Here is a 25384-nt window from a genome sequence, read left to right as displayed (position 1 = left end):
CCTTATCTTCACCTCTGCAAAAAAGAAAAAGCATCGAGAATCGCTCCTCTGTAAGTCAGCCAAAGTCCTCTACTTCCACTTGTCATCCTGTAGTTTTTGATGCATGGTGCAGTAGGTATCGGTAGTGCCCCCCCGCCATCTGTCACTACCTTTACAAAGATCCTCAATGTGACCATCCCCCTCTTAAACATGGTTTATCCAGAGGGGCTTGACCTCAATAAAAAGCCTTAGTTTGGATTTTGCGTTTCGCTTTGCAAGGGTCTAGTAGGTAGATTTGTTCTAAATAATTGGCACGTATCAAGAATGGTTTCCCTCAGTTATAGGAAAGTGCAGTTGACTGTTTTTGAGATTTTGGTGTACCTAGCTGCTACTTGTTCCCTATTGGAAGTTGTTGTTCCTTTTAGGTTGGTTATATCCAACTCACATGACTCCTGGTTTTCTGTCCAGGAGCCTGTCTACAGGACTTGAGCCGCTTGATATGGAGAGCGGCCTTATTACCCAGACCTTCTCAGCTTTTTAGTAAATTTAACTAGAATGGGTTAACGTAATTGTTTTTCTATAGACTACTATCAGCACAAACTAGTTAACCATTACAGTAAGTCAACTAGATTCAACTGATTTTGGTCTTTGTTGTCCCTTTTGTTAGTCAAAAAGCTACTGTGAAGGTTAATTTAAACTATGGAGATTAAATTACCCCTCATGAGGACTTTCAGACTTGCCCACTGTCTAATCTTATATCTCAGTTTGTTAATAATTTTGTTAATATAGGATCTCTGTGTGTGTGGGGGTTTTTTTTGTTTGTTTGTTTGTTTGTTTTTTTCTTTGGTGTTCTTCAAAGTGGTTTTGGTATTCTGTTTTAACACAAAATGCTTTTTGACTTTTTTGCTTTATTGACGTGACAGTGACGGAGGTCCTTGTTTCTCCTGTTCTTTATTGTTGCAGATGATGTGCGAGGTGATGCCCACCATCAGTGAGGCCGAAGGCCCTGGTGGTGGAAATGGCGGAGGCCGTCGAGGTTCCGGTTCACCACTTCAATCTGACTCAGAGGGTCACTTTGAGTCGTTGATGGTGTCTATGCTGGAAGAGCGAGATCGTCTTCTTGAGACCCTGAGAGAGACTCAAGAGAATCTGGGCCTGACCCAGAGCAAACTGCATGAAGTTAGCCATGAAAGGGACTCACTACAGAGACAGCTGAACACTGCTTTGCCACAGGTAAGTGAGAGAGACCTTTTTTCTTAAAGGAAAATCCTATTCTTAGTCCAGGTAGATTAATTCTTAAAGAAATTCAGTGTTTGCCATTCTACAGTTTTTGCCTGAGACTAAGCCTTTACTGGAAGAAATAGTACAGAGAGTGGTTTGGTTTGGGGAATTGTATGACTTCTGGATTGTATGTTACAATGAGATTTGAACTAGCAATGCACCAATATTTGGATTGGCTTTCTGCCAGATGGTAACTCGAAAAGCTGGATTGGATATCAATAACAATGAGCCTATGGCCAGTTAATTCAGCTCAGGTGTATGCTGCTTACTAAACCACTTTGGCAGCAGAAGGCAGGTTGCTAGAGGAGGAACTTACATTGTGTAGAGGAATCGAATAGTTTTTATTTTTTTTCAGTAGTTCATAATGTAACCACAAATAGTCAAGTAAGAAGACACAACTGAAAAGCTGACAAAGTTGCTCTCTTTCTCTCACTGTTATGTTCGGTGTATTACTACTTTGGAAGATTTTACTACAGCCTAACATGTTTCAGCATCCACAAGTCTAATAGGGTCCGTGTGGATGTCCATGTGCCTACCTGTATTTTGAGACCAGGTAGTCTTGTTCACAGTGAATTTACATTATAATGCACCAACTACACATGCGCTCCAGACAATAGGTGTCAGTTGGACTTCAAAGAAGTATAACAGGAATGATCGTTTGGCTGTGCGGTTTTCAGCTGTCTGTCTGTGACGCCTAGGATTGAGAGGGTAAAAAGGACAAACTAGTGGTCTTACTGCACAGCGTCCTAATAACTCAAACTGAGTGCAAACAAATTGGGCGGACAACAAGAATATATTTATTTGATTGTAGTTATTATTGTCCTGTTGACCTATACAGCTTTTTTTTCTCTTCCTTAAAGCGTCACACTGCCTCCAACAGCTTGCCTTCTTTCCTGATGCCAGGTGTATTTTTTTCCACACACGGACAGTAGAGAACAGAGGTCTCAAACTCATTTTACAATTTGGGACACATACAGCCCACTTTGATCTTAAGGGGGCCAGACCAGTGAAACGTCCTTTCTGTCAGTGTAAAGAAGTGACATGTTTAACTGTTCACTACATGATAAAGTAAAAGCTGCTTTGACAAAGAAAGAAATCTGTTAGTACGACTCTTTGGACTGAAATGTGTAAAATTATAGAAAGGTTCTGGAAGCTTATTTTCCACTGTCCAGTTTTGTTTTTTGTTTTGTTTTGTTACTGTAGTTGTAAAAAAACAAACAACCCATTGTTATAGTAGAAAGTGAAAAATGGAAAACATTTCTATCATTTAATTGTTTATTGCTTAATTACTTTGTAGTATAAATGGTCATTAGGGAGTATTTTAAGCAGTAGGAAAAAACTATACAACTTATGAAAATACAGTAAAAAGTCCAAGATAAACAAGGTAAGCAAGATAAACAAATGTTAAGAATTATAAATGGGCTCAAGTGCACATTTAGGCCTGTGAGACTCATTTAGACACTCAGACACTGAGCCGTGGCTCTGTGGTGCATGCAGTTCTCATTCCTAACATTCGTTTCGATGTCACTATGGGATACCCCTCCTTGCATGTTCCTCAGAAGCATTTATCTCATTCCGCCAATCCTGATTGAATGATGATCATGACAACCATGTCGCGTAGAGCCGCCCACCCTTGCACTTTTACATAGTCGTTATTCAAAAACCTCTTCTCGCAGCGATATCTCTGCATATCTAAACCTTCGTAGGCTGGCTAGCTTAACTGTCCACAGACAGGAGTGTTAGCTTTTTTTCCCCCCAACGGGCGCTAGCTACCTTCGCTCGTCTCTCCTGAACCCAGATCTTCACCGTAGATTGGACGTCATACCACTTACCTCCGGTAAGGCGGTCTTGTCTGCACGATTTAGCACACCAGCTAACACCACTCTTCTTCGGCCGAGACTAGCAAACCAACTAACTTGTATCCCTCTCCGTTAGCATCCCAGCTAGCAAAAAATCGTTTTGGTTTTTGGACAAAGTTTGTGTTTTCCATTTTTTAAGCACCGGTTCCAACCAAAGGAGGTATGTTGTATTAACAGAAAAGGCTAACTTGATTATTATTTTGCAGAAAAAAAGAGTGCTAAAAATAAAAACATAAGAGGTTTTTGGACAAAGTTTGTGTTCTCCATTCTTTAAGCACTGGTTCGAGCACCGTTTAAGCACTGGCACCGTTTCAAAAGTACCGGTTTGGCACCGGTATCGGATAAAACCTAACGATACCCATTCTTATTCAGGTCATCAAACAAATTTTAATATCAGTCAACGATGATCCTTTTATATAAAAAATTGAGTCTTTGCCCCTCAGGCAGAAAAGGTTGATGTGGTAGTGTCGTCAATCCGCGGGGCGGAAATTAAGGTTGGGCGACTGGACGAATATATTGACTATCGACGATAGGCTGAGCCTCTCACCGATTGTCTTTACTGAGCGATTTATCTGTTTATTTGCCCATCAGTAAGTTTTGTAATAATGTTGGTTAAAGCTTAAAAAAAAGCAGTCGGCGGGAAAAAACATAATAGCGCTGTTTTATTGCCTATGTTCAGAAAAAAACAAAAACATTTTATTTTAATTAAAAAACCCGCAATGGTAGGGAGGGAAACGCAGAGAAACTGGCTTCTTTTTTCCACTATAACCGTGTTTATAGGCTGTTCCAAACAACAAATGCAAAATTAAACAAGAAGTAAGTTAAACATCAAAATGTTTCTTCCACTGAACATTAAAAAAAATCTCAGACGTAATGTTAAGTCTTTTGTGTGATTTGGCGCATCTCAAATAAATGAATGAGTAATCCAAAAAGTAGCTATATTAATACTGAAACAAACAAGAAGAGAAGGTAAAATATTCCCTCCAAACAAAACTTATAAAATCAAAATGTGCAAATCAGTCCTTGCATGATTACATTGCTCCGCCCTTCAAAAAGTCACCTGCGCAAATATATCGCCTATGTCGTTTGTTGGACTGACGAATGTCGGTTGAATGTCGGGCAGTGTGGACGTCCAAATTTGTGAACATGAGAACGAGGCGACGTAGGATTGTGATACCACAGGTGCATCTACTAAAAGTCTCAAACAAGTTTGAATCTCAGTGACCTCGACCTCAAGGTCAGAGGTAAAGTTTTCTGAAAATCTTGTGAACACAATTTCAAATGTATACCATAGGTGTGTTTGCTAGGAGGCTGAGGGGTAGCACTGGCATCCACCAGTATTTTGAAATGATGATTTTGTCTATTAAGGGGGAAGAAACCTAGCCAAACGTTTCCAAAAAGATGACCTTAATTTCCCTAACCACACTCAGGCCTGATTACACCCAGACTACAAGCTACTGTTAGTAACAGACTGATGAACCTGCCCAGGGTGTAGCCCAACTCTCGCCCTATGGTAGCTGGAATAAGCTCCAGCCCCAGGCTACTCTGATAAGGATAAGCGGGAGAAAATGGATGGATGGTTAAAAAAATAAATAATATTTTCACTTAGCACATGTCAAATTTTGTCCTTGTTGTTAGGCTTCATCCATCTCTTTGAAATCATAACACCCATGGTGATATTGTGCTTCCTGTTTTTAAAAGACCAGTGACCAAATTTTCTGTTCTGGTCAGTGCTACAAAGGCATGAATTGAGAGTGCTCAGTAGTAAGACACAGAGACAAAGGCTGGCTTGTTACACATAGTGACAAGAAAGTGACAGAGTGCAAGTGTTGCTTTTGGCCAAATGTGAGCTGAATTAATAGATTAAAAGGAAACGGACACGAATGGAGAAGAGTGCTTTTTTTTTTTTTTTTTATGTAGTTTAGTTTTAAAGGCCAGTTGCTTTATTCTTAAAGCTTTACCAGCCTATTTATATTAATTATCTAGAATGGTTTTTTGTTGTTGTTGTTTTAAATGGATATTGCTTTACATACATGCATACATTTGGTATGTTTTGTAGGCAATACTGGTTTCAAATTCCTCTACATTTAAATGGATTCAAATATTTCATTCATTTTTTCTTTTTCAGCCATTTCTCAGTGTGCTTAAGATCATTTTCCTGTTGAAAGGTCCAACTCTGGTTAATATTCAACTGTTGAATAGATGGCTTCTTTTTTGCTTCACATTCTTAAACTCTCTTGAAACTCTTTCATGCGATTCTTCTGTAGGTTGCAGAGGTGGTTTGTTGTGCTGGTGCCCAGTTTGCAGGATCATTTGGACAGTAGTTTTCTGGTCCATATCAGACTTTGTTACAGAGGTGTAGCTCCTCATTTTGGAGCAAATGCCTCAAGTTGTTTTAGCTGGTCCTTCTGGGTTGCCATGGTGACTACTGCAAATAGCAATGAAAGAATATTTCAATAAGAAGTGTATTTTGCGCACCACGAAATAAGCAATAGACTACAATATAATTTGATAGACATTTTAATATTGTCATTCCTTATGTTTTGTGATATTGGACAACCCTAAAGGAATTTATTATAAACATTTGGTTTATGCTCCATTTTTAGTGTTTTTTTTTTTTTAAATGTGTTAAGAAGATTTTAAATGAGATGCACTTCTCTACAGCGTCATGTGAGTAAACCTGTTCTTTAGCTCATCTTTTTGTTTAAATCTATTTGCAAACACATGGAATGTGTAAATTTAATAAAATGACTTTTCACCCATGGTGTTCACTAGGGCTGAACTGATTCCTTGAGGAATTCAATTGTAGAAAATTGTTGACACAAATTTTTTTGCTTCGTTTTAAACAAGTCTCTGCAATGCGCCACTGTTACCATGGACACTCAAGAGTTTCACCCTCGTTTACGACACAGAACTGTAATAGAAAGGTACTTTGGTGCGGTGTGTGAATAAAAAAAATTTGGGAGCATTAACTGACGCAGCCCCAGTTTTTCAACAAAAAGATTGATAATGCATCAGTGAAGATAAACGCTGGCTTGGAAACCCTCCAATGTGGCTGAATTACAACAGTTCTGCAAAGATGAGTGGGCCAAAATTCCTCCACAGCACTATAAAAGACCCATTGCCAGTTATCGCAAATGCTTGATTGCTGTTGTTGCTACCAAGGCTTGTTGTTGCTTTTTATTTCAAGGCTTACCTAACATTTTTCAGATTGAAAGTAAAATACAAGCAATCATGGTACACTTAAACTCGCAGAAACAAACACATACAAACGAAAACACACCAAACCTTCATCATCCAGGAGATAAAATACTGTCCCAAAGTATTGAGTGTTTGTATATATTTGCATTTAACATGGCATATAAATACATTCAATTGGTTTGGGGTTTTTTTTCTGTTTTGTTTTTTTGTTTTTTCTCATCGTTTTAACAGACGTTGTCTGCAGTTAAACTTTAAAGCATTGCAGTTTTGAAAAAGGAAACCAATGAGCAGTTCGTTTAGAAAAACCTGGGTATTTTTCCCTTCTTTTGAATATTTTATTACGGTTTATTAATAAATCACACAAAAAAGAAAGAAATGGATGGTACCTTTATAACTGAGCAGACAGCACTTTATTTTGTTATTAATCATTCCAGCCCCTGTATTTCAAAAAGCCAGAACAACTGCAGTATCTACACCTATTGCACACAAGTATTGTTTAAGTGCTTTTCCAAACTGCTGCTAGCACTTCTATTCTATAGATCTAGTTCATTTTGTAGTTCTCCTGTGAAGAATGTATAGCTGAGTCTTTTCCTATAGACCTGTTGAAGCAACAACTGAGCAATTGCTGACATCAATAATAGGTGCCATAGCAATTTTTAGGAAAAAGCCATAAAATGGTGCAGTGCAGCACCAGTACATGTAATTTTGGCAGTTGGGTCGGCAGTGGAAGCATTTAAAAAAACAGACAAACAAAAAAAAATGTTTTCACTTAAAATGCATTAGAAGGAAGCAGGAAAAATATAGCACATTTAAATAATGCATTCACAATTTTATTAATATACCCTTATTAAATAAATCTATAATTGTTCAAGAATCTTTGCATGCACTTGTATCACAAATGTAACATAAAAGAAGAGTAAAAATGAAAAATTTCTCCTTCTTTTAATCAATTGATTTCTTCTCTATTGATGTGGGGTTTTTTGTCTGTTTGTTTTGTTTTTTGGTAGCAGGCTTAGCAACTCTGTACAGAGCTATTGTGGTGTCTAATTAGGTTTGATGGTGGGTCCCCGTTTAGGAGAACAGATGCCCGGTGCACAGTGTCACATTTCAGCACCTATAAGCTTTTAAGAGCAGCTAAAGTCATTATGTAGAAGGCAGGCCTGTTCTGATCAGTCTCAAGAGCATCAGTCTGCTGACTGGACAGAAAACAAATGTAGCAATTATTGTCATGCACTGTGGGCTCTTAAAAAGTGTAAGGTTGTTATGAAAGTTTAAAATGAGTACCCGTGTGTAGCTTAGAATAGCTGCAGTTAGACTGTCTTTTTGTTGTATAAAACAGCCTCTAGGGACGATAGAAGGCTTCACAATTTAGACATGGCCTTGTCTCCATGCTTTGTCCAGTTGAAGAGAGCAATAAAAAAAACATGGGCTGTCTCCAAGTACTAGACAGAGAGGATAGCGGTTCCTATCACAGCCTATACAAGAATACACCACATTTGAAGACACAAATCAAATAGTTTAAGCTAGTTTTTAACAATTCATGTCAGCCTCGAAAGTGTACTGTTATTGTATGAAACATGACATCGGCGGATGGGAGTAGGTGAAAGGTTGATTTTCTACATGTTAAAGCTAGTTGAACAGGTGGTCTGATAAACAGTTTTTGTCCTTTAATGCAAATGTTTTGATTGTGCTGAAAATAACAGGAGTCATTGTTATTACGTTATCTTTTCACTTTACATTGACTATCTCCAACATGGGGTCTCTTATTTCTTGTCTGGTGTATATTTGTTAGCCTTAAATAGAGCACTGGCTGCAGCTTACCACAGACTGTTAGTTCACTTGCCTCTACAATTTACACAAATCTATTTTATTTGTTTCTAATGGAAGTACTGACCTCTTCCAAGAGCAAAAAGTTAACAAGTGTGATAGATAACATAATTACATCTTGCTGGTGACTTAAAGGAGTGATGTATTCTAGCTACATAAACATTTGATGGGTAAATTATATCTAGGAGTGAACTGTTAAATGTATCGGAGGAGCGGACCTATACTGAGATTTAAGTTTGGTGGAGTGATCATCTTTAGATACCTAATGGTAGCAACACTGGTTGTCTAGGTTCTTATTTGTGCTGAACCGTTTGCAACTGGTACCAGTTTAAAACAATCCTCAGTGCCCAGCCCTACTTACAACTTGCATTGTCATTATACTTTAGGCACCCGATGTACTATTTCTTATATAGTACCCTTTTGTTCTGCTTGAGCGCTCAAAGCGCTTTATACGGCATGTCTTATTGACCCATTCGTTCATTCACCCCCAGTTTTCATTTCACAAAATGAAGCATGGATGGCTTGATGGATTACGTTATCATCACATTTGCTAACCTGTTGCTCTTGGAACATTGCTGCATTTCCTATGGTTTGTCAAAATTATGTGCAAGGTTAAACTTGTCCACTGTCAATGCCTCTCATGTATATGCTAATACAATTTTTATTAGTGTAGTACTGACTGTAGCTAAAAATTGTTGAAAAGTGACATTTATTTTAAATTTTAAAACATGCTGGTTCTATAGTTGCTAGGGTTATACACTTGCATTGAGAGATGTAAGACAATAACATTTAGTTGACTGCAGTCGTGAATCTATTGACCTCTAGTGGTGAAATTTTACACAAAGTAACATTAATAGCGCTATCCAAATGCTCGATTCTGTACAGTCAGTGTATAAAAACAATTTTCTGTCACCAAACAGAAAATCCTCATGTCATTGGACAGAAGCAATGCTTCACTAACCAATGTTGGAGCACAAAGTTACACAGCTTCCTTCAGGATTCTTTGCAGCAGCCATGTTAACAGCTGAGGTGAACGGCAGTCTGACAGGTCCGGGATACTGCAGTTGAGTTTTACTGACTTTTTAAATAAAAATTTAAATTTCCTATTTAGTGTGTTTATTATTTACTTATGTTAACATGTAGTACAAAATTGGTTTCCTACACCGTTGTAGAAACTTGCTGGCTTGCAGTTGCAATGCCCTGACTTTTGGTTATGTATTATACGTGTGTCTGCTTTGTCAACAAGCTGTGGACGGTCAGCTAGGACACTTGTACTTGACTTGACATGAAGGGCCTTTGCTAACTGGTGAGACTGCCATTATGACAGCTAGGCAGTCCGCCTAAGTGAAGTCTGTGTGTGGGGAAACACTACCAAGGTGTTATGGTACTATTTTCAGTGGCAGGTTATTGCAGTATCATTCTAGTATAGCATGAAACATAGTGCCCACAAAATTCCTGCTTGCTTTATCATGTGTTCTGTCACATAGTGTGCTGTGCATTCTTGTCTTTGGTATTGACATAACTGTGTCTCACTGTTTCCTGATCTTCTTCCTTTGTGCACTGATGCCAGAGCTACATTCGCAGTTAGAGCATGAACACTGAGAAATTAAAAGATTTAATGTTAAAAATATACTTTATATTCTCCAAGTTGACACCTTGGACACATTTTGGTCCGCTATAATGTTTTTTTAGTATCTTAAATTTTATGTCACTAAGCCACACAAAAAGAATATTTACTATATACTGTTGGTGGAATTTTTCTGTGGGAGAGCTTACTAAGAATAATGAAATACTAAATGAAACAGACAATCCAAATAAAAGGGAAAAACATAAATGCATAATGTTAATGCTGAAAATTATGTTTTGTTTTTCTTAAGAAAAACATTAGTTTCTCAAATCATTTTTTAAATCTCTGTGTAGGGCTGCTCGATTATGGCAAAAATGATAATCACGATTATTTTCACTGAAATTGAGATCTCAATTATTTGACGATATTTATTTAACAATAACAATGTATTGGATAATGACTTTAAAAGACTGTCAAAAAATAATATAAAATAGTGTGCAAATACTGATAACAGTGCAAATGTTTGCAATGTAAAAAATAAATGAAGAATGTAAACATCTGTGTTTAGTGAACTTTGCAGTGTTGCTCTGTGGTGCAGCTACGACACTGTTGCAAAGTTTTCACACTATGTCTACTTGATCCACGTCTGACTCCGCCAACCCATAATGTTTCCACACCACTGAAGATTTTTTTTACCTCTCTTTTCAACCAATGGCAGTCACTCTCCTCTCCAAATAACTTCTGCTTAGCTTTCCGAGCTTCCCTCGGGTCCTCTTAATCAGCGGTCCCCAACCCCCGGGCCTCGGACCGGTCCGTGAGTCGTTTGGTACCGGGCCGCGAGAGTTGAGGCTCAGGTGTGAAATGTATAGTTTTCAGGGTTTTTATCGGTTTTCAGCGTTATTTTGTTATCGTTTTTATCGTTTACTCGGTTTTCCTGGGTCTTTTCACGTGTGTTATGAATAAATCTTCTTTTTTTCGGTACCGGTACTGGTTTTATTTTGTTGTATTTATCTGCGACACCTTAAAGGCCGGTCCGTGAAAATATTGTCGGGCATAAACCGGTCCGTGGCGCAAAAAAGGTTGGAGACCGCTGCTCTTAATTGTTGTGACACGTGTTCGAAACGCAGAGAGGTGCGCTCGATTTGCCACACGGAGCAGCGCGAGAGTAAAGCACGAGGGAGGGGCTAATAATTGGCTCAGTCATTTTTAATGATCGTTGAAAGCCCAGATCGTAATCGTGATTAAAATTCGATTAATTGAGCAGCCCTATCTCTGTGTCTGAATCAACCAAATCTTTAATTGTATTATAATCCAAACATGACTCTTTCTCACAATGGCGTTTAAGTGGAGAGTGTGGTGCAGAGCAATGTTCCCTCTAAGCTGAGCGCGTGAGCAATCGCGCATTGCTCACATGGTCTCCCCACACAGAAATTCTGCGCTGCGCACAAAAAAAAAATCCAGTCTGAATTGGAATTAAAGTAAATACATGTATTTATTTTATTTTGCTGATTTTCTGTGCGCGGAGACTGTGTTAGCAGTGCGCGATTGCTCACGTGCTCAGCTTAGAGGGAACAGTGGTGCAGAGTATGGTTTTCCCTGAAAAGCTTGTGTTAGGTACACTATTTCTAAATTGAAGAAAATGCACCATGCTTAAATCTGAGTATATTTATTGTCAAGCCTGTTTGGGGACATCCCTGCCCCTTCAAGCGCGTGCATGGAAAGCCTAACACAGGAAGGGCTCACATCCCTGCCCACATGCATAAATGACCAGCCAAAATACAGGAAGCAACAAAAACACCTTGAAGAACAGAGAATACATTAGTGACAGTAGACGTGACATTGGTGAGAAATGGCATGAATAGCAAAAATGATGAGTTGCAGAGTAATTTGCAGAAGGGGCAAGATAAAAATCACATTAGATTTGCCAATAGGATGTACGCAAGAGCATCAGAGTCAAAGCTGATCTAGGGTGGTGTTGAAATCAACTGATATGCTCAGATTGATGTGCTTGTTGAGAAGCAACATAAAACTTACCCATATACTATTTTTTTTGTTGATTTATTTATTTATATGTGTGTGTTTTAAAGGTTCCAGCCTAGGTCAGATTTCAGGGTGTTTGGATATTTTTTGTTTTTCTTTTTTGTTTTGTTGCATGATAGGTTCAGGCTCCCTGTACCTTAGTGAGTTACACTGTGACTCTGTCAGTCTGTCATGTATCAGAGTCAATATGTTGTTTATTTATTTATGTTGTGTATAAATGAGTTAAAGAATGCTATGGGTAAGGGGTAATGCATGATAAATTAAGACATGGCTTATACGCAACCTTGATATTTCTCTAACTTCAGCCTCTGCTGTGGAATGTAGGAAATAAGCAACTCTGTAATTACCCCTGAGCCTGCCTTTCAGTCTCTTATTGGCCAGCAGAAAGTGAAGACCCTGGTTCTAGCCAATAGGAAACTAACCCTTTGAGCAAAATCTGTGCCAAGTGCTGGAAAAGCTCAGAGGCTGGAATGAAGGGAAGGGAGAATAGTTGTGGTAGTGACTGAAAAGAACCATCAGTTCCAGCAGCCCTCCTACCCCCCACCCCCCACCTTCCTACCCTCAGAAGCATTGCAAGAAGGTCTTACTACTCAGGGTGCTTGTGCTACAGGGCAAAAAATCAGGATGGCAAATTCTTTAGCGGTCCAACCATGCATGTAATCCTTACAAGCTCTGTGTGTTTGTGTGTATCTGTGGCTGTGTCTGTGTGAGTGGATATTTGTTGGAAGAGAACCACAGAAAGATGGAAGATTAAAAAAAGCTCCATTCTGCAATTACATATACTGAGGCGTATGACTGTCCATTCATTTTCTTCTCATACCAGAAAGATCTATAAAGGATAGATACTCTTGTCAGCAGGCAGAGGTTTCTAATAAAACTTTGCCGCAGATTTAAAAAATAAGTGTGAAGCCGTTAAGATAACTTGTGGAAACTAGGGGGTTGCCAACTGTGGCTCTTTTTAAAGCCGTAAACATGGCTGTCTGCTTGTCGGCACCGGCAAGGAAAGAAAGGAATGCGCTTGGTATGCAGTCATGGCGCTGGCTTCAAAACAAACCGTCATCGCAGAAGACAGTGTGTTAAACTGACATCTTAACACTAGCAATGAACAAATACACCAGAGAGGAGCAGTATTAGTTTTAGAGTCTGATAATCTGTTGTGGAACATATACAGTGACATATTAATTTGCTGTAAATGGACAGGATTTGATTAGGTATATAGCATAAATAGATATCTATTACTTACATAGGAATAGTAGTGGTAGAATAGCTAAATTTATGTCTTGCATATTTCCACAACCATATCCATAATCACATACAGTGTATGCAACCGTTGTATATAGTGTATTATCTTACTTATTTTCTATGTGTTTATTTGTATTTTTTGTATTTTCCTTCTATCTGTACCTGAGCTGAGGTAATGCAAGAATTTCCCTGCCGTGGGATCATTAAAGTCTTATCTCATCTTATATGTGTGATGTATGGTCCAGGTTGTTACTGGGTCAAATGAACGTGTGTCTGAAATACTGAGGTGATGTCAGTGTTGAAACTAAAAAAAGCTAAGAGATGTTCCGTGCATCTCTTAGAAACTAGCTGCCATTATAAGATGTTGACTATTCTACACATATGAATGTGTTTGTGTTTATGCGTGTGTTTGTATATGTGAAGTACAAACACATACATGGTAATAATTTACCTATATTAACTGCGTTGTACTTTTTGAATATGAAGGTGTTTTTAGTTTGTTTATTTTTAATTATAATATTATTAATCATGCTACTGTATGTGAACACTTTGATCCAAGTGATGGGGAGAGTGAGAGAGAGCAGGTCATGACAGACTGCGTATTATCAGATTATGATGTGTAGCATAAAAACATCAATAAAAAGAAGTTGATCTAAAAACCTCCACCTACTTTTAGAAAATGATATGAAATTGCTGCAGCGACACTTTATTTTACCCATGATCAAAGTTTTAACTTTGAATGTGCAATTTCCCTCCTTCCCAGCCACCAATGTTTTTTCCCAAGCTACCCCCCCCCCCCCCCCCCCCCCCCCAAAAAAAAAAAAAGGCCTCGTAAGTAGTTGTTACATGTTACTGAATTTATCCATTCCTATTTTAGGAATTTGCTGCACTAACAAAGGAGCTGAACGTGTGCCGAGAGCAGCTTCTGGAAAAGGAGGAGGAGATTGCAGAACTAAAGGCCGAGAGAAACAACACACGGGTTAGTAGATCGTCCTGCACACACATTCACAGAGGATCAGCTGTCAATAAGAAGCATTTAGTTGGGCCTGCACACTCTACCTGGAAATACTTGTCAGATTTCCGTCTTTTTCTATTATGAGAAAAGATGGTTGTCATAGCACCGACAGAACAGACAGTGTCTGTTGTCACAGCTTAGGGCATTGCAAATTGCTTAGTCATCACAATATTTCAGCTACAAATGATAAAGCACTTTGCAGCAGCAGTTAGTGCTGACTTTTATCTTTCTTATTTTGACTGGTTTTGCATTTGTTTACTTAAAAAGTTTTTCAGATGCGAGTCGATGATGAGAAATGATTTGGACTTTTTTTTTTTTTTGTAACTGTCTGTGTATCCAGCTCCTGCTAGAACACTTGGAGTGCCTGGTGTCTCGCCATGAGCGCAGTCTGAGGATGACTGTGGTGAAGCGGCAGGCTCAATCTCCAGCAGGCGTCTCAAGTGAAGTGGAGGTCCTCAAAGCCCTGAAGTCACTTTTTGAACACCATAAAGCCCTCGACGAAAAGGTACAATTCTGTTAAACCGTTTTTCTTGCAGTATTGGTGCATGTCGACATGTGAACCATTGTTCATCATTTTTGGAGTTACATGTTGCTTTATGTCCATTTCATATTTTCAAGGTTAGGGAGCGACTTCGTGTTGCTTTGGAACGATGCAGCGCATTGGAGGAACAGCTCACCTTTTCACACAAAGAAGTAAGAAAACACAATATATTAAGAATTACTACAGAGAAGTTTACTTAGGTTTGTTTTGTGTGTGCAGTTTGCATGTTCTCCTCCATGGGTTCTCTCCAGATGCTCTGACTTCCTCCCACAGTCCAAAGACGTGCAGTTCCTGGGGTTAGGTTAACTGATAATTCTAAATTGCCCATAGGTGTGAATGGTAGTGGTGAGTTAGAAGGTAAAGTTATGTGTGTTGTATTTAAAATGGAAGTGTTAACTACCCATCTAGTCTACTTTTATCTTTATATTTGGTTTATGCTCTCACTAAACTTGTATTGGGATTCTGCTGCTGCTGCCACCTTAATAGTTTAATAGTTTAATTATTTATATAGCAACGCCCCTGTTGTAGCAATTACAACAGGGGCGTTGACCAAAGTACAAGAATACAACATACCTAATAAAATAACTTAGAGTATTGATAGCAAACACCAAATATGAATTAACAAATAACTCTCATGCTGTATTGAAAGCCAGTAAATAAAAATGCGTTTTAAGATAAGATTTAAAAGGATTGACAGTGGGAGCCTGTCTGATGTATAGGGGTAAATTACTCCACAGCTTAGGTGCTACGACTGCAAATGCTCGATCGCCTCTATGAACCAGCCTCGACCTTGGTACAGCTAAAAGCAAAAGATCACTTGATCTAAGAGATCTAAGGGGGGGGGTATAAGTCTGCAAGAGGTCAGACAAATACCCGGGAGCCTGTCCATTCAGGGCTTTGTAAGTCAACAATAAAATTTTAAAATTAATTCTGAAGCGGACAGGGAGCCAATGAAGAGAGGCAAGCACTGGGAAAATGTGTTCACATCTTTTAGTACGTGTCAGAAGACGAGCTGCAGCAATCTGGACCAACTGCAGCCTTGCCAGGCTGGTCTGGCTAGGTGCTGGGATAGCCGCTTGGTCCAAAAATTATCACTTCGGTTTTGTTCTCATTGAAGTTAAGGAAGTTAGAGGCCATCCAAGATTTAACTTCACCGAGACACTGAAGTAAGGGTTCTAGTGAGGCAGGACTGTTTCCCTTCAGTTGAAGATAAATCTGAGTGTCATCGGCATATGAATGAAAACAAATGTTATATTTTCTAAAAATTAGACCTAGAGGCAGCATATAAATGGAGAACAATATTGGCCCCAGTATAGATCCCTGGGGAACACCAAAAGTAAGGGGAAGAGATAAAATCGCCAAAGCTCACAGAGAAGGTCCTGTCAGACAGGTATGACCTGAACCACTCTAATGGGGTGCCCTTTACACCACAATGCTCCAACCGTGAGATTAAGATGCTGTGGTCAACAGTATCGAAGGCAGCGGTCAGATCTAAAAGCAGAAGCACAGCTGAGTCACCTGAGTCAGTGGCTAATAAAAGATCATTAAGAACTTTTAAAAGTGCAGTTTCTGTGCTATGAAGAGTTTTAAAACCAGACTGAAACCTCTCAAGAACATTGTGTCCATTTACAAAAGATTACAGCTGAACAAATACAATCTTTTTCAAAATTTTTGACAGGAAGGGGAGCTTTGAAATAGGTCTGAAGTTAGTGAGGACAGAGGAGTCAAGATTAAGTACAGGCTGTACAACAGCATGTTTAAAACATACTGGCAAAACACCTGAGCTAAGGCTGCTATTAAAAATAGCTAAAATGTCAGAACTGACAACCTTAAAAATCTTTTTTAGAAGATGTGTTGGAATAATGTCATTTGGACACGATGATGTCTTTGTGCCACTACATACTTCCTCCACCTGATCAAGACACACAGGCTCAAACTGATCAAAAACAGCAGAGCAGGTGGATATTTTAGAAACGTCATGTGAAGGCAGGGCGATCATAGATCGAAGCCGTTTTATCTTAATGATAAAAAACTGCAGGAACCTTTCACAGGTGTCTGAGGAACTATTAATACAAGAAGCTGGGGAAATATTCAGGGCAGAGTCAATAATTGAAAAAAGAACCCGAGAATTATTGGAGCTATTCTCAATAACATTAGAAAAAAAACCTAGACTTTTCTGCTTTTATAATGTCCTGATACCTGTACAGACCGTCTCTCAACATGAGAAAGGCTATCTGCAGCCCATCTTTTTTCCACTTACGTTCAGCCTTCCTGCACTCTCGTCTGGCTGAACGAGTGGCCTTATTTATCCATGGGTCTGGTCGTTGTTTCGAGCTTATAGTTTTAAAAAGAGCGACCTCATCAAGGACAGTTTTGCATTTATCATAAAAATTAACTGTCATTTCCTCGGTACCAAAGCCAAGGGGAGATCTTAAAACTTTTTTAAAAGCAATAGAAAATTCTTCTGTTGCAGATTGGTTTAAAAACACGATAACGACGTGTTGAAATAAGAGGTGTAAAATGGCAGAGAGATAAAAGTATATCAGAAACAACAGGACAGTGATCAGAAAAAACAGCATCACATATTTCCATGTTTAGGACCGGTAACCCTAAAGACAGCACACGATCCAATGTATGACCCTGTTTCTGGGTTGGCCCAGACACAAGTTGAGCAAGACTAAAGGAGTCTATCAAACTTAAAAAGTCTCTGGCCAGCGAAATGGAGGGACAACACACATGAATATTAAAATCTCCAACGATTAAGATTCGATCGTAGTTTGGCACAGTTCCAGCTAAGAAGTTTGAAAAGTCCTTGTGGTATTTTGGATGTCTGTATACAGCTGCAACGAGTATCGGGCGGGGATGCCCCAATTAAAACGTCAGAAGTTCAAAACTAGAATACGAGTCAGTTAAGAGATGTTTGCAAGAGAGCTTCTTCCTGAAAACAGCCGCCACTCCACCACCACGCCCAGTCATCCTCGGCACATTAAGATATTCACAGTCAGGCGGTAAAAGTTCAGTAAAACAGCTGGACTCACCGACTCTCTGCCAAGTTTCCGTTAAAAGCGTTAAATCCAGTTCCCGATCAGTAAAGAAGTCCTTAAGAATAAAAGTTTTGTTTGCTAGCGATCGAGCATTAACAAGACTTGATCTTAGTGGTATCGGTGGCTCAGCGGCCGATGTGGGTGCCCGACCTATCGGCCGTAGGTTCTGAGGGTTTACTCCACCTGAGCGAAGACGGGGGAGACGCTGGCGCGGGGTTATTGTCGTAAGCCCGACAACAGGTGTCAGGCAAGTGTAAGCCATGTCCAGAGAGTGCCAGTAGTTGACGCGGTCAAATCCAGTCGGGATAGGGTGAGGTATTTTCCGAAATCGTGTGCAGGTAGCCTTCATTCTCACCAATAAGCCACTGCGTTTCCCACGGCGTCTGCGGCGCCCTCTCAGTTGAGGTGGCGCCGGAACACAACGGAGACAAGCTGGAACTCCTGACAGGAGCGGTGGGGAGAAGGTTCCCTGATATCCACGATTGCAATAAAGAGTTTTTAACTGAGAGGATCTTAAAGCCAGCAGCATTTGGCGATCATATACAAGCAGAGAGTTAGCATGTTTTAAAACAAAGTAAAAATAAAACACTAGTACAAACAGAGTCAGACGGCAGACCGTACACACTGGCGCCATCTTGACACGAGAAGACCATGTTTCAATAGGTTCACACTTCAAATGACAAAGTGTCCTCGGTGACAGCTGATGAAAAGACTCGTTGATTTAGACTTATAAATGCTGCTGCCTGTAAGCTACAAGCATCAGTAAAACATTGCTTAATATTTTTTTATCAGAATAATAATGTTAATAATTATAGTATCCTGTCTATCTGTGCTGCTGAGTCTGGAAAAGAAATTTATATTCAAAGCTCATGTGTATGAGGTACGAAGAATCCGGAGTCTTCTGTGTACTGAATGGGATTAAAATTGACTAAAGGCCCAGAGGATCTCAGGGAGGTGTCCTAGATTTCCTCTCTGCTTCACGCTACAGTGCTGCAGTCATCTTTTGTTCCTGGAAGTCAAACTGGGACCACACACATGCCTGCATGCCATTGCACATAAAATCAAACACCTGCCTCATTTGATAAGAAACGTAACTTCCTAAGACAAGACCTGTGAGGCGTTTGTGTGAACATTTAAATATGCACTTGCTTAAAATATGTTACAGGATGAAAGGAAGTCTTAAAGAATTGTGCACTTTGTTTATTGGTTAATGTTATAGTTGTTTAGTTCAACAAATCAATGAATGACTTGGCAGGGTGCTAACAGACTGGTCTTTTCCTTAGCTGGCTTACCTCAGGGAACAGAACAGTCAGAAGAGAGGGTTGGCCGATGGAACCAGCGAGGTTAACCACAACTCTGAAAACACACCAAGCACTAATGGCAAGGTGAGCTTACTCAACAGCGTATAAGAAGTGGCATGTTTGTGAGAACCAAAGGGCAACAAAGTTGCTCATGTTTTACAAATGTCTAGAGGATTAAATAGTTTAATTTGCTGTGATATTGTAATGTATTGTAGTGAACATGATCAGGTAGAATTGTTCTGTTCTTATCAGCTTTAAGAATGAGAACAATTACAAGTATACAAATAATCCTGGGTGTTACAGTTTCAAAATACATGTGTGTTATTTTAATTTTACATTTTCATTCCCTTTAATTGATTAAAATGATGAAATAGAATGTGTGTTTGTCATACAAACAAACAAATTACAAAAATTAGAAAGCAGGTAAAAGCGGGTATCCTGCAGTTTTCTCTGTACTTCAATTAATAATCTTTATCAGCTTGTCATTGTCTGAGGACAATCAACTCTCAGGAGTTCAAATCCATTCCAAGTCCTGTCTTGCAGGCAGTGATCATTTGAATTTTCAGTGCAAGATGTTTACATTTTTCCCATCACAAGTCTTTAATTTACTCAAACTTCTTGATTATCAAATAGCCAACAATAACAGCACAACGCTCATCCAGGAAAAAAACACAATATCCTGTATATACATCTTAAAGCCGATGTCAATCTGCCTACAGCGGTCATCGGACGGTTCGTCGAGCCAGGAAGACGAGTCTGCACCTGGATTCGGTAAGGTTGGCGAGCTCCAGGAGGTAATGGACCGTCAGATGGCCGATTTGGGCCAAATGAAGGAGCGCATGGCTGCTATGGCATCACGCATCACTGAGCTGGAGGAGGACCTGGACACAGCCCGAAAGGACCTTATTAAGTCTGAAGACATGAACACAAGACTACAGAGAGACCTCAGAGAGGTAAAGAGGACACGATCTGTTTGTAACGAAGAGATGTAATGACATATGAGGTTGCGACTTTGTACATGTGTGCATTGTTCACACACATCTGTCAATGTTTTTAGCACAGTTTTTATAGATTTTAACAGCTGAGTGCTTCAAAAGATCCAGTGCTCTATAAACATGATAACATGACATTAAACATTGCACAGCAGGACAGTATAAGCAGCGTTAACATGTTTGCTCATGTTTGAGTACCAGGATTCTTTTAGTGCCTTGTCTTCTTCTCATATTCGTGTAAAGATGCCCAATCAGAAGGATTCCTGTCACAAAGGCTGAGAACTCTAAAGCAATATGTTTATGCATACAGTCTATGGCTCAGAAGGAAGACATGGAGGAGAGGATTACCACTCTAGAGAAGCGCTACCTGGCAGCTCAGCGAGAGGCTACCTCTGTCCACGACCTCAACGACAAGCTGGAGAATGAAGTGGCCAATAAAGACTCCCTCTACAGACAAGTAGGTCCCGTGCTGTTTGTTTAAGACTTTATAAAGCCACCACAACTCAGATAATCAGTTAATTGTGTGTTTGGCATTAGAGAAAATTGGATCAGTTTGTTTGTAATTTGCAGTCATTTCATCATATTGCTATTGTCTGCAAGCGCCCACACACTTTAATCTGGTATGCAGACAAGTGAGGAATTTATTGTTTGAGTCTCAGAGTTGGCTGCCAGCAGGAATTGCCTGCAGTTGTCAGACTCCTATTGAGGAATTCTTGCTGTATTCACACACTGAGCAGCGCAGCAGGCTCTTAATGGGAAGCCTTGAAGACACTGGCTTGTTTCTTTACATGTACTCAGTGGAGATGGAGATGTCTTTCTCCTCCTCTCTTGGTTTTTGTTTGTCTCTGTGTCATTTTGATTGTTCTGTCACTCGCTTCCTGCTCTTCCCACCCTCGTGCATCCCTTGACCCCATCTCCCTTTTGTTTTTCTTTTTCTGCCCCTGTGCTGAAGTGTGTTTTCTGGTACTCTCTGCTCCTTGTGGATCTGAAAGCCATCTTTGAGACTGGAATGAAGGGACAAAACAGTCTTAAACGTATTTGCTCATGACTGTTTGGGTTTGATTTGTTTGTCGTAGACTGAAGAGAGAAACCGGCAACTTCAGGAAAAGCTGGAACTGGCTGAGCAGAAGCTGCAGCAGACCATCCGGAAGGCAGAGACGCTGCCAGAGGTGGAAGCCGAGTTAGCCCAGAGGGTCGCTGCTCTCACAAAGGTATCAGCATCAGCACCTTTTTAAAACTACTGTTCATTTGTAATTGCATTTCTGTGTATATATGTATTTATTTTAAATGGAGCTGACTCAAAATTGCATCACCTCATAATACCTGAATAAAGGTACAAGTTTGCGTAACGTCACCAGATATGTTAAAGAGGTTCCTTTACAGCAACTCTGCATGGAAGCTGCTGAGGAAGCCATTATTTATGTTCCTCCAAATATTCACAGTGACCTATTTTTAGAAACTCAGCTCCTGTTCTTATCCATTTATAGTTAGAATCTTTATTTTGGACAAAACATCCTGCTGCATAACTGCACTGCAACAGCATCGTATCACCTTATTAGTATTTTGTCTGGCTCTCTGTACATTTTTGAATATAGTGTTTTTCATTGGTCTACTCATCTGAACCTTTTAATGTTTATCAGAAAGTGAGTAGAATCTACAAAGTCATCTCTTTCTCTAGTCTGTCCGTCCGCCCCTTCTGTTTCTTTGTTCATTTAATTAGTGTCATTCATTTCATTTATTTACGCCTGTTTAAAGACTCAGAAACAAACAGAGAAAAGAAGCAGACTGCCGTGTCTCATCCCTGCATTTTTAATGGCAATGATTTTTATTTCCTCTTTGAGTGGTGCTTAAACCGCACACTTAATATACAGAATACAGCAGAGACACAGACACACTTAGAAATGACTGCCCTGGTTTCTTATGTTATTTCATTTGTGCAACTTGCAACACAGGCTTTCTCCCTTCAGCAACTAATTGAAATTGTGCTCAGTCTCTTGAAATGTTTGCATTATTATCATGTTCTCATTTGTGTCTGTCATGCTGTCTTTGTGTGTTCTTCATGCTGTTCCTACCACCTCCGTCTTTAGTGTGTTCTGTGTGGCTCTAAAGGCACTAAGATATTGAAAAAGGTAGACCAGCTTTATCCAGATGGCTAAACCAATCCTTTTTTGCTTACTGGGAGGTTCACTATCCCTTGTTGCTGAATTTAACCAGACCAATAGCAAATCTAGTGTGTTTAGATTTTCAGATGAAATCAAGCCAAAATAATCAAATGTACCTGAAGTCTGTGAAACAAAGAATACATTCCTGGTTAAGTGCAGTTTCAAACTTGATCAAAATACTCTGTCAAACCTGAATCCTAGCTGTGATCTGGCTTTATCTGTACAGCTTCTGTGTTTGTGCTTCATGTGCTAGTAAGCGGTGTTGATAGTTCGTGGTGACACCCTTCGTCTCCTCTCCTCTGAAACACAAGGCACCTAGTTTTTGGTGTCTTGACACAAACAGGAAGTTCCAGCTGATTTTCTCAAAGACTTATGGAGACCCCACCTATAAGAGCTACAAGAAAACTAGATCAGGCTGTGTTGCCTGTTGGCTTTTGCATAAATCTAAATGTTTTAGGAACCGGTAACCCTCATAACCCAGGTGTGTAGTCAGTGGTGAAACTTAGATAAGGCTGCCATACGGTAGATCTGCATTATGGGACGCATGAGCTGCTTTATTATTTTTGGGTTGTGTTACAGTGCATGTTTTTGGCTTTTTGCTCCTTTTAAAATATGTAAATGTTGGTGACTTCATCCTTTCGAAGGACCTGTTCTCATAATGTCAAACACAGGGGGGAAAAAAAAGTATGTTGAACCTTGAAGCAGTACAATAAAAAGACTTTTAGCAAGGTCCTTCTCCAGGATGGATGGTAGAGGGTTTGGGATAGTAAGGTCTGGCTTTAGAGATTTTCAGCCCTGCGTGGATTAAATACATGAAATCAGAGAAACATATTTGTACAGATTTGTAGTTTTTTCTCATTAACCTTTGTTTTCAGGCAGAGGAACGCCATGGCAATGTTGAAGAGAGACTGAGGCAGCTGGAGGCCCAGCTCGAGGAAAAAAACCAGGAGCTGCTCAGGGTGAGAACGAGGGGAAATGTTCTTACTGGAAGCTTGATTCTCATTGCATTGCTACAGCTGTGCGTTGTATAAAAATGTTGCTATTTTCGTAGGCACGGCAACGGGAGAAGATGAATGAGGAGCACAACAAGCGTCTGTCAGAGACGGTGGATAAGCTCCTCTCAGAGTCCAATGAAAGACTTCAGCTTCACCTCAAAGAGAGGATGTCTGCCTTGGAGGATAAGGTAGAGCACTTCTCTAGTGCCAAATTCTAAAGTTAGGCTGATGAACAAAGACGTCGGCAAGCTGAGGACACAGTATTCATAACTAACTAACTAAATAAATATTTGTTGTTCCTGTTAAATCTGTGTCGCATGGCTAGTCATGTGTCATGTTAAGCATTTCTTATCATTCCTGTTTCTCAGAATGCCCTGATTCGAGAACTCGAGCACACCAAAAAATTAATTGAGGAGTCCCACCATGAGAAAGTAAGGAAATAAAAATAAAGAATTCCTCCTGTTTGTGTGTTTTTATATTTTGGGTTGTTTTTTCTAAATTGTTCTATAGCAGTGGTGTTTTTTCTCTTCATGGCTACAGTAGGTAACAAGAATATCTGTAACATGCTTTCTCTCATAGGAGCAGCTCTTAATCCAAATTGAGACTATGAGGGCAGAGAATGAGCAGGGAAGGAGCAGGAGCAACTCGCTACTGCATGGGTAAGCTAGTGAAATGATTTGACTTTTATATCTCGCTGGGAAACTATGAGGAACTCAGGTGGTTGCTTAACACTTTGTCCACTGTTATGTCAAAACGTCCGTGGTCAAGATACTGACCCAAAAAAGTTTCACATGTCATTGGTGATGGCAGTATGCTTTACATTTAATGGCCACTTTATTGGGTGATATCTAGTGTTAAGGTCAGAAATGTACATACACTTATTCTGGATAACGTGATGAGGTTTCACCCCAGCCAGACACCTTTGGCATCCATCAACAGACTTGTAGCATAACTGTGGATTCATATTTAGAGTTGATTTTAATTGTTTGGTTTCCTACCACAGACTTTTTAAGCAGAGTCCATAAATTTTCCGCAGGGTTAAGGTCGGGTGTTTGTTTGATTTGTGTTATCCATCCAAAACAAGTTTGAGTATGTGTTTGGTATCACTGTCCCAAACACATAGTCATCCTAACTGTGTCCAAATTTCAATTGTCCAGCTGTTGATTTAAAGTAAAGTTGAAGAATTTAGAGGTACTGTGTCGTCTTCACTATTCCATTTAGTTTGTTCAATGTGCCAGTACCACTGACAGTAAACCAGCTTTGAAGCACAATGCTATCGCCACCATGCTTGAGAGTTGGTGCCTTTAATTCTCCACGTTTTTCATGTTATTGTGCACAAATATCAATCTTTCTCATCCGACTAGAGCAGGGCGATATGACCAAAAATATTTATCACGATATACAATTGAAAATTTGCGATAATGATATAACTGACAATATAATTGACACTAGACAAAATACTTTACAACTACTCAACTTTATTAGTGCAAAACGGGATTATAAGGGGCTCTGTCGATTTTCAGAAAAATCAAAGGATGATTTTAAGTGTGCCATATTTTCCAAAAAATACGGTAATAACGTCGGCCCGCTAGCATGCTCTACCAAAAATAGTGCTTTGCTGTGTATCTGACGGACGAAAGCTAAACCAGTTCCACACCACTAAAGTTGCAGCATTTTTACAAACCAGTTCTGGTTCATCCGTTTCATTCAACGATTTGCTTTCGCTCTTCTCTTTCTGCGTCGCCGCCATGTGCGTATGTAAACAAAGGCACTGCGCATGCGCGTTTCACCCATATTCTATCGCGATATTTCATTTTCTTATCATTGCCCAACATTACACCGGTATTACCGTGAACGGTATGATATGGCCCAGCCCTACATCCGACTATAAAACCTTTCTCCAGAAGACGGCACAGTGACACGGTGGTTAGCACTGTTTTCACAGCAAGGTCTTGGGTTCAAATCCACCTGTTTGGGTTGTCTTTGTGTGAGAAAACCAGAGTATCCAATCTAAAGACATGCTGTTTGAAAATGCCTCATTGAGGTCAGAGGAGAAAGAACAGTTTGCTTTAAAATGATAGTAGGAAAAGAGTAACACAACCAAGTTACAGAGAAGAACATCAAGAACACACAGAATCAGAATCAGAATACTTTATTAATCCCGAAGGAAATTAGGGTTACAGCAGGCAGCACGCTAATGGCGCATGCGCACTTACAAAGGAACCTTCTGACCAACTTTACACAAACATCACATTGGGGAGACATGTCAGAAAGGTAGGCTGATAGGAAAAAACAACAAAAATACATAACATGAGGTAAGAGGAGGAGAAAAAAAACT

At 39.6% G+C, this 25384-nt stretch overlaps 1 protein-coding gene across 14 annotated transcripts in view; it reads left to right on the top strand.

Moving 5' to 3' along the window:
* Positions 1–25384, top strand: part of ppfia1 (PTPRF interacting protein alpha 1) — a 41499-nt gene that overhangs the window by 1380 nt on the left and 14735 nt on the right. For all 14 annotated transcript variants that reach the window (XM_040016703.1, XM_040016700.1, XM_040016701.1 and 11 more), the window contains 12 exons: positions 943–1212; positions 13874–13975; positions 14352–14516; positions 14630–14704; positions 18880–18981; positions 19617–19850; positions 20200–20346; positions 20966–21100; positions 22927–23010; positions 23103–23234; positions 23415–23477; positions 23626–23705. In XM_040016703.1, the coding sequence (XP_039872637.1) occupies positions 943–1212; positions 13874–13975; positions 14352–14516; positions 14630–14704; positions 18880–18981; positions 19617–19850; positions 20200–20346; positions 20966–21100; positions 22927–23010; positions 23103–23234; positions 23415–23477; positions 23626–23705 (1589 nt within the window). Of the gene's footprint in view, positions 1–942; positions 1213–13873; positions 13976–14351; positions 14517–14629; positions 14705–18879; positions 18982–19616; positions 19851–20199; positions 20347–20965; positions 21101–22926; positions 23011–23102; positions 23235–23414; positions 23478–23625; positions 23706–25384 lie in introns of those variants that run through there.

The sequence above is a fragment of the Simochromis diagramma genome, unplaced genomic scaffold, assembly GCF_900408965.1.
Source record: "Simochromis diagramma unplaced genomic scaffold, fSimDia1.1 OVJJ01000692.1, whole genome shotgun sequence".
NCBI classification, from domain to species: Eukaryota; Metazoa; Chordata; class Actinopteri; order Cichliformes; family Cichlidae; genus Simochromis; species Simochromis diagramma.
The sequence above is the reverse complement of the archived record's forward strand: the minus strand, read 5'-3'. Positions and strand labels throughout refer to the sequence as shown.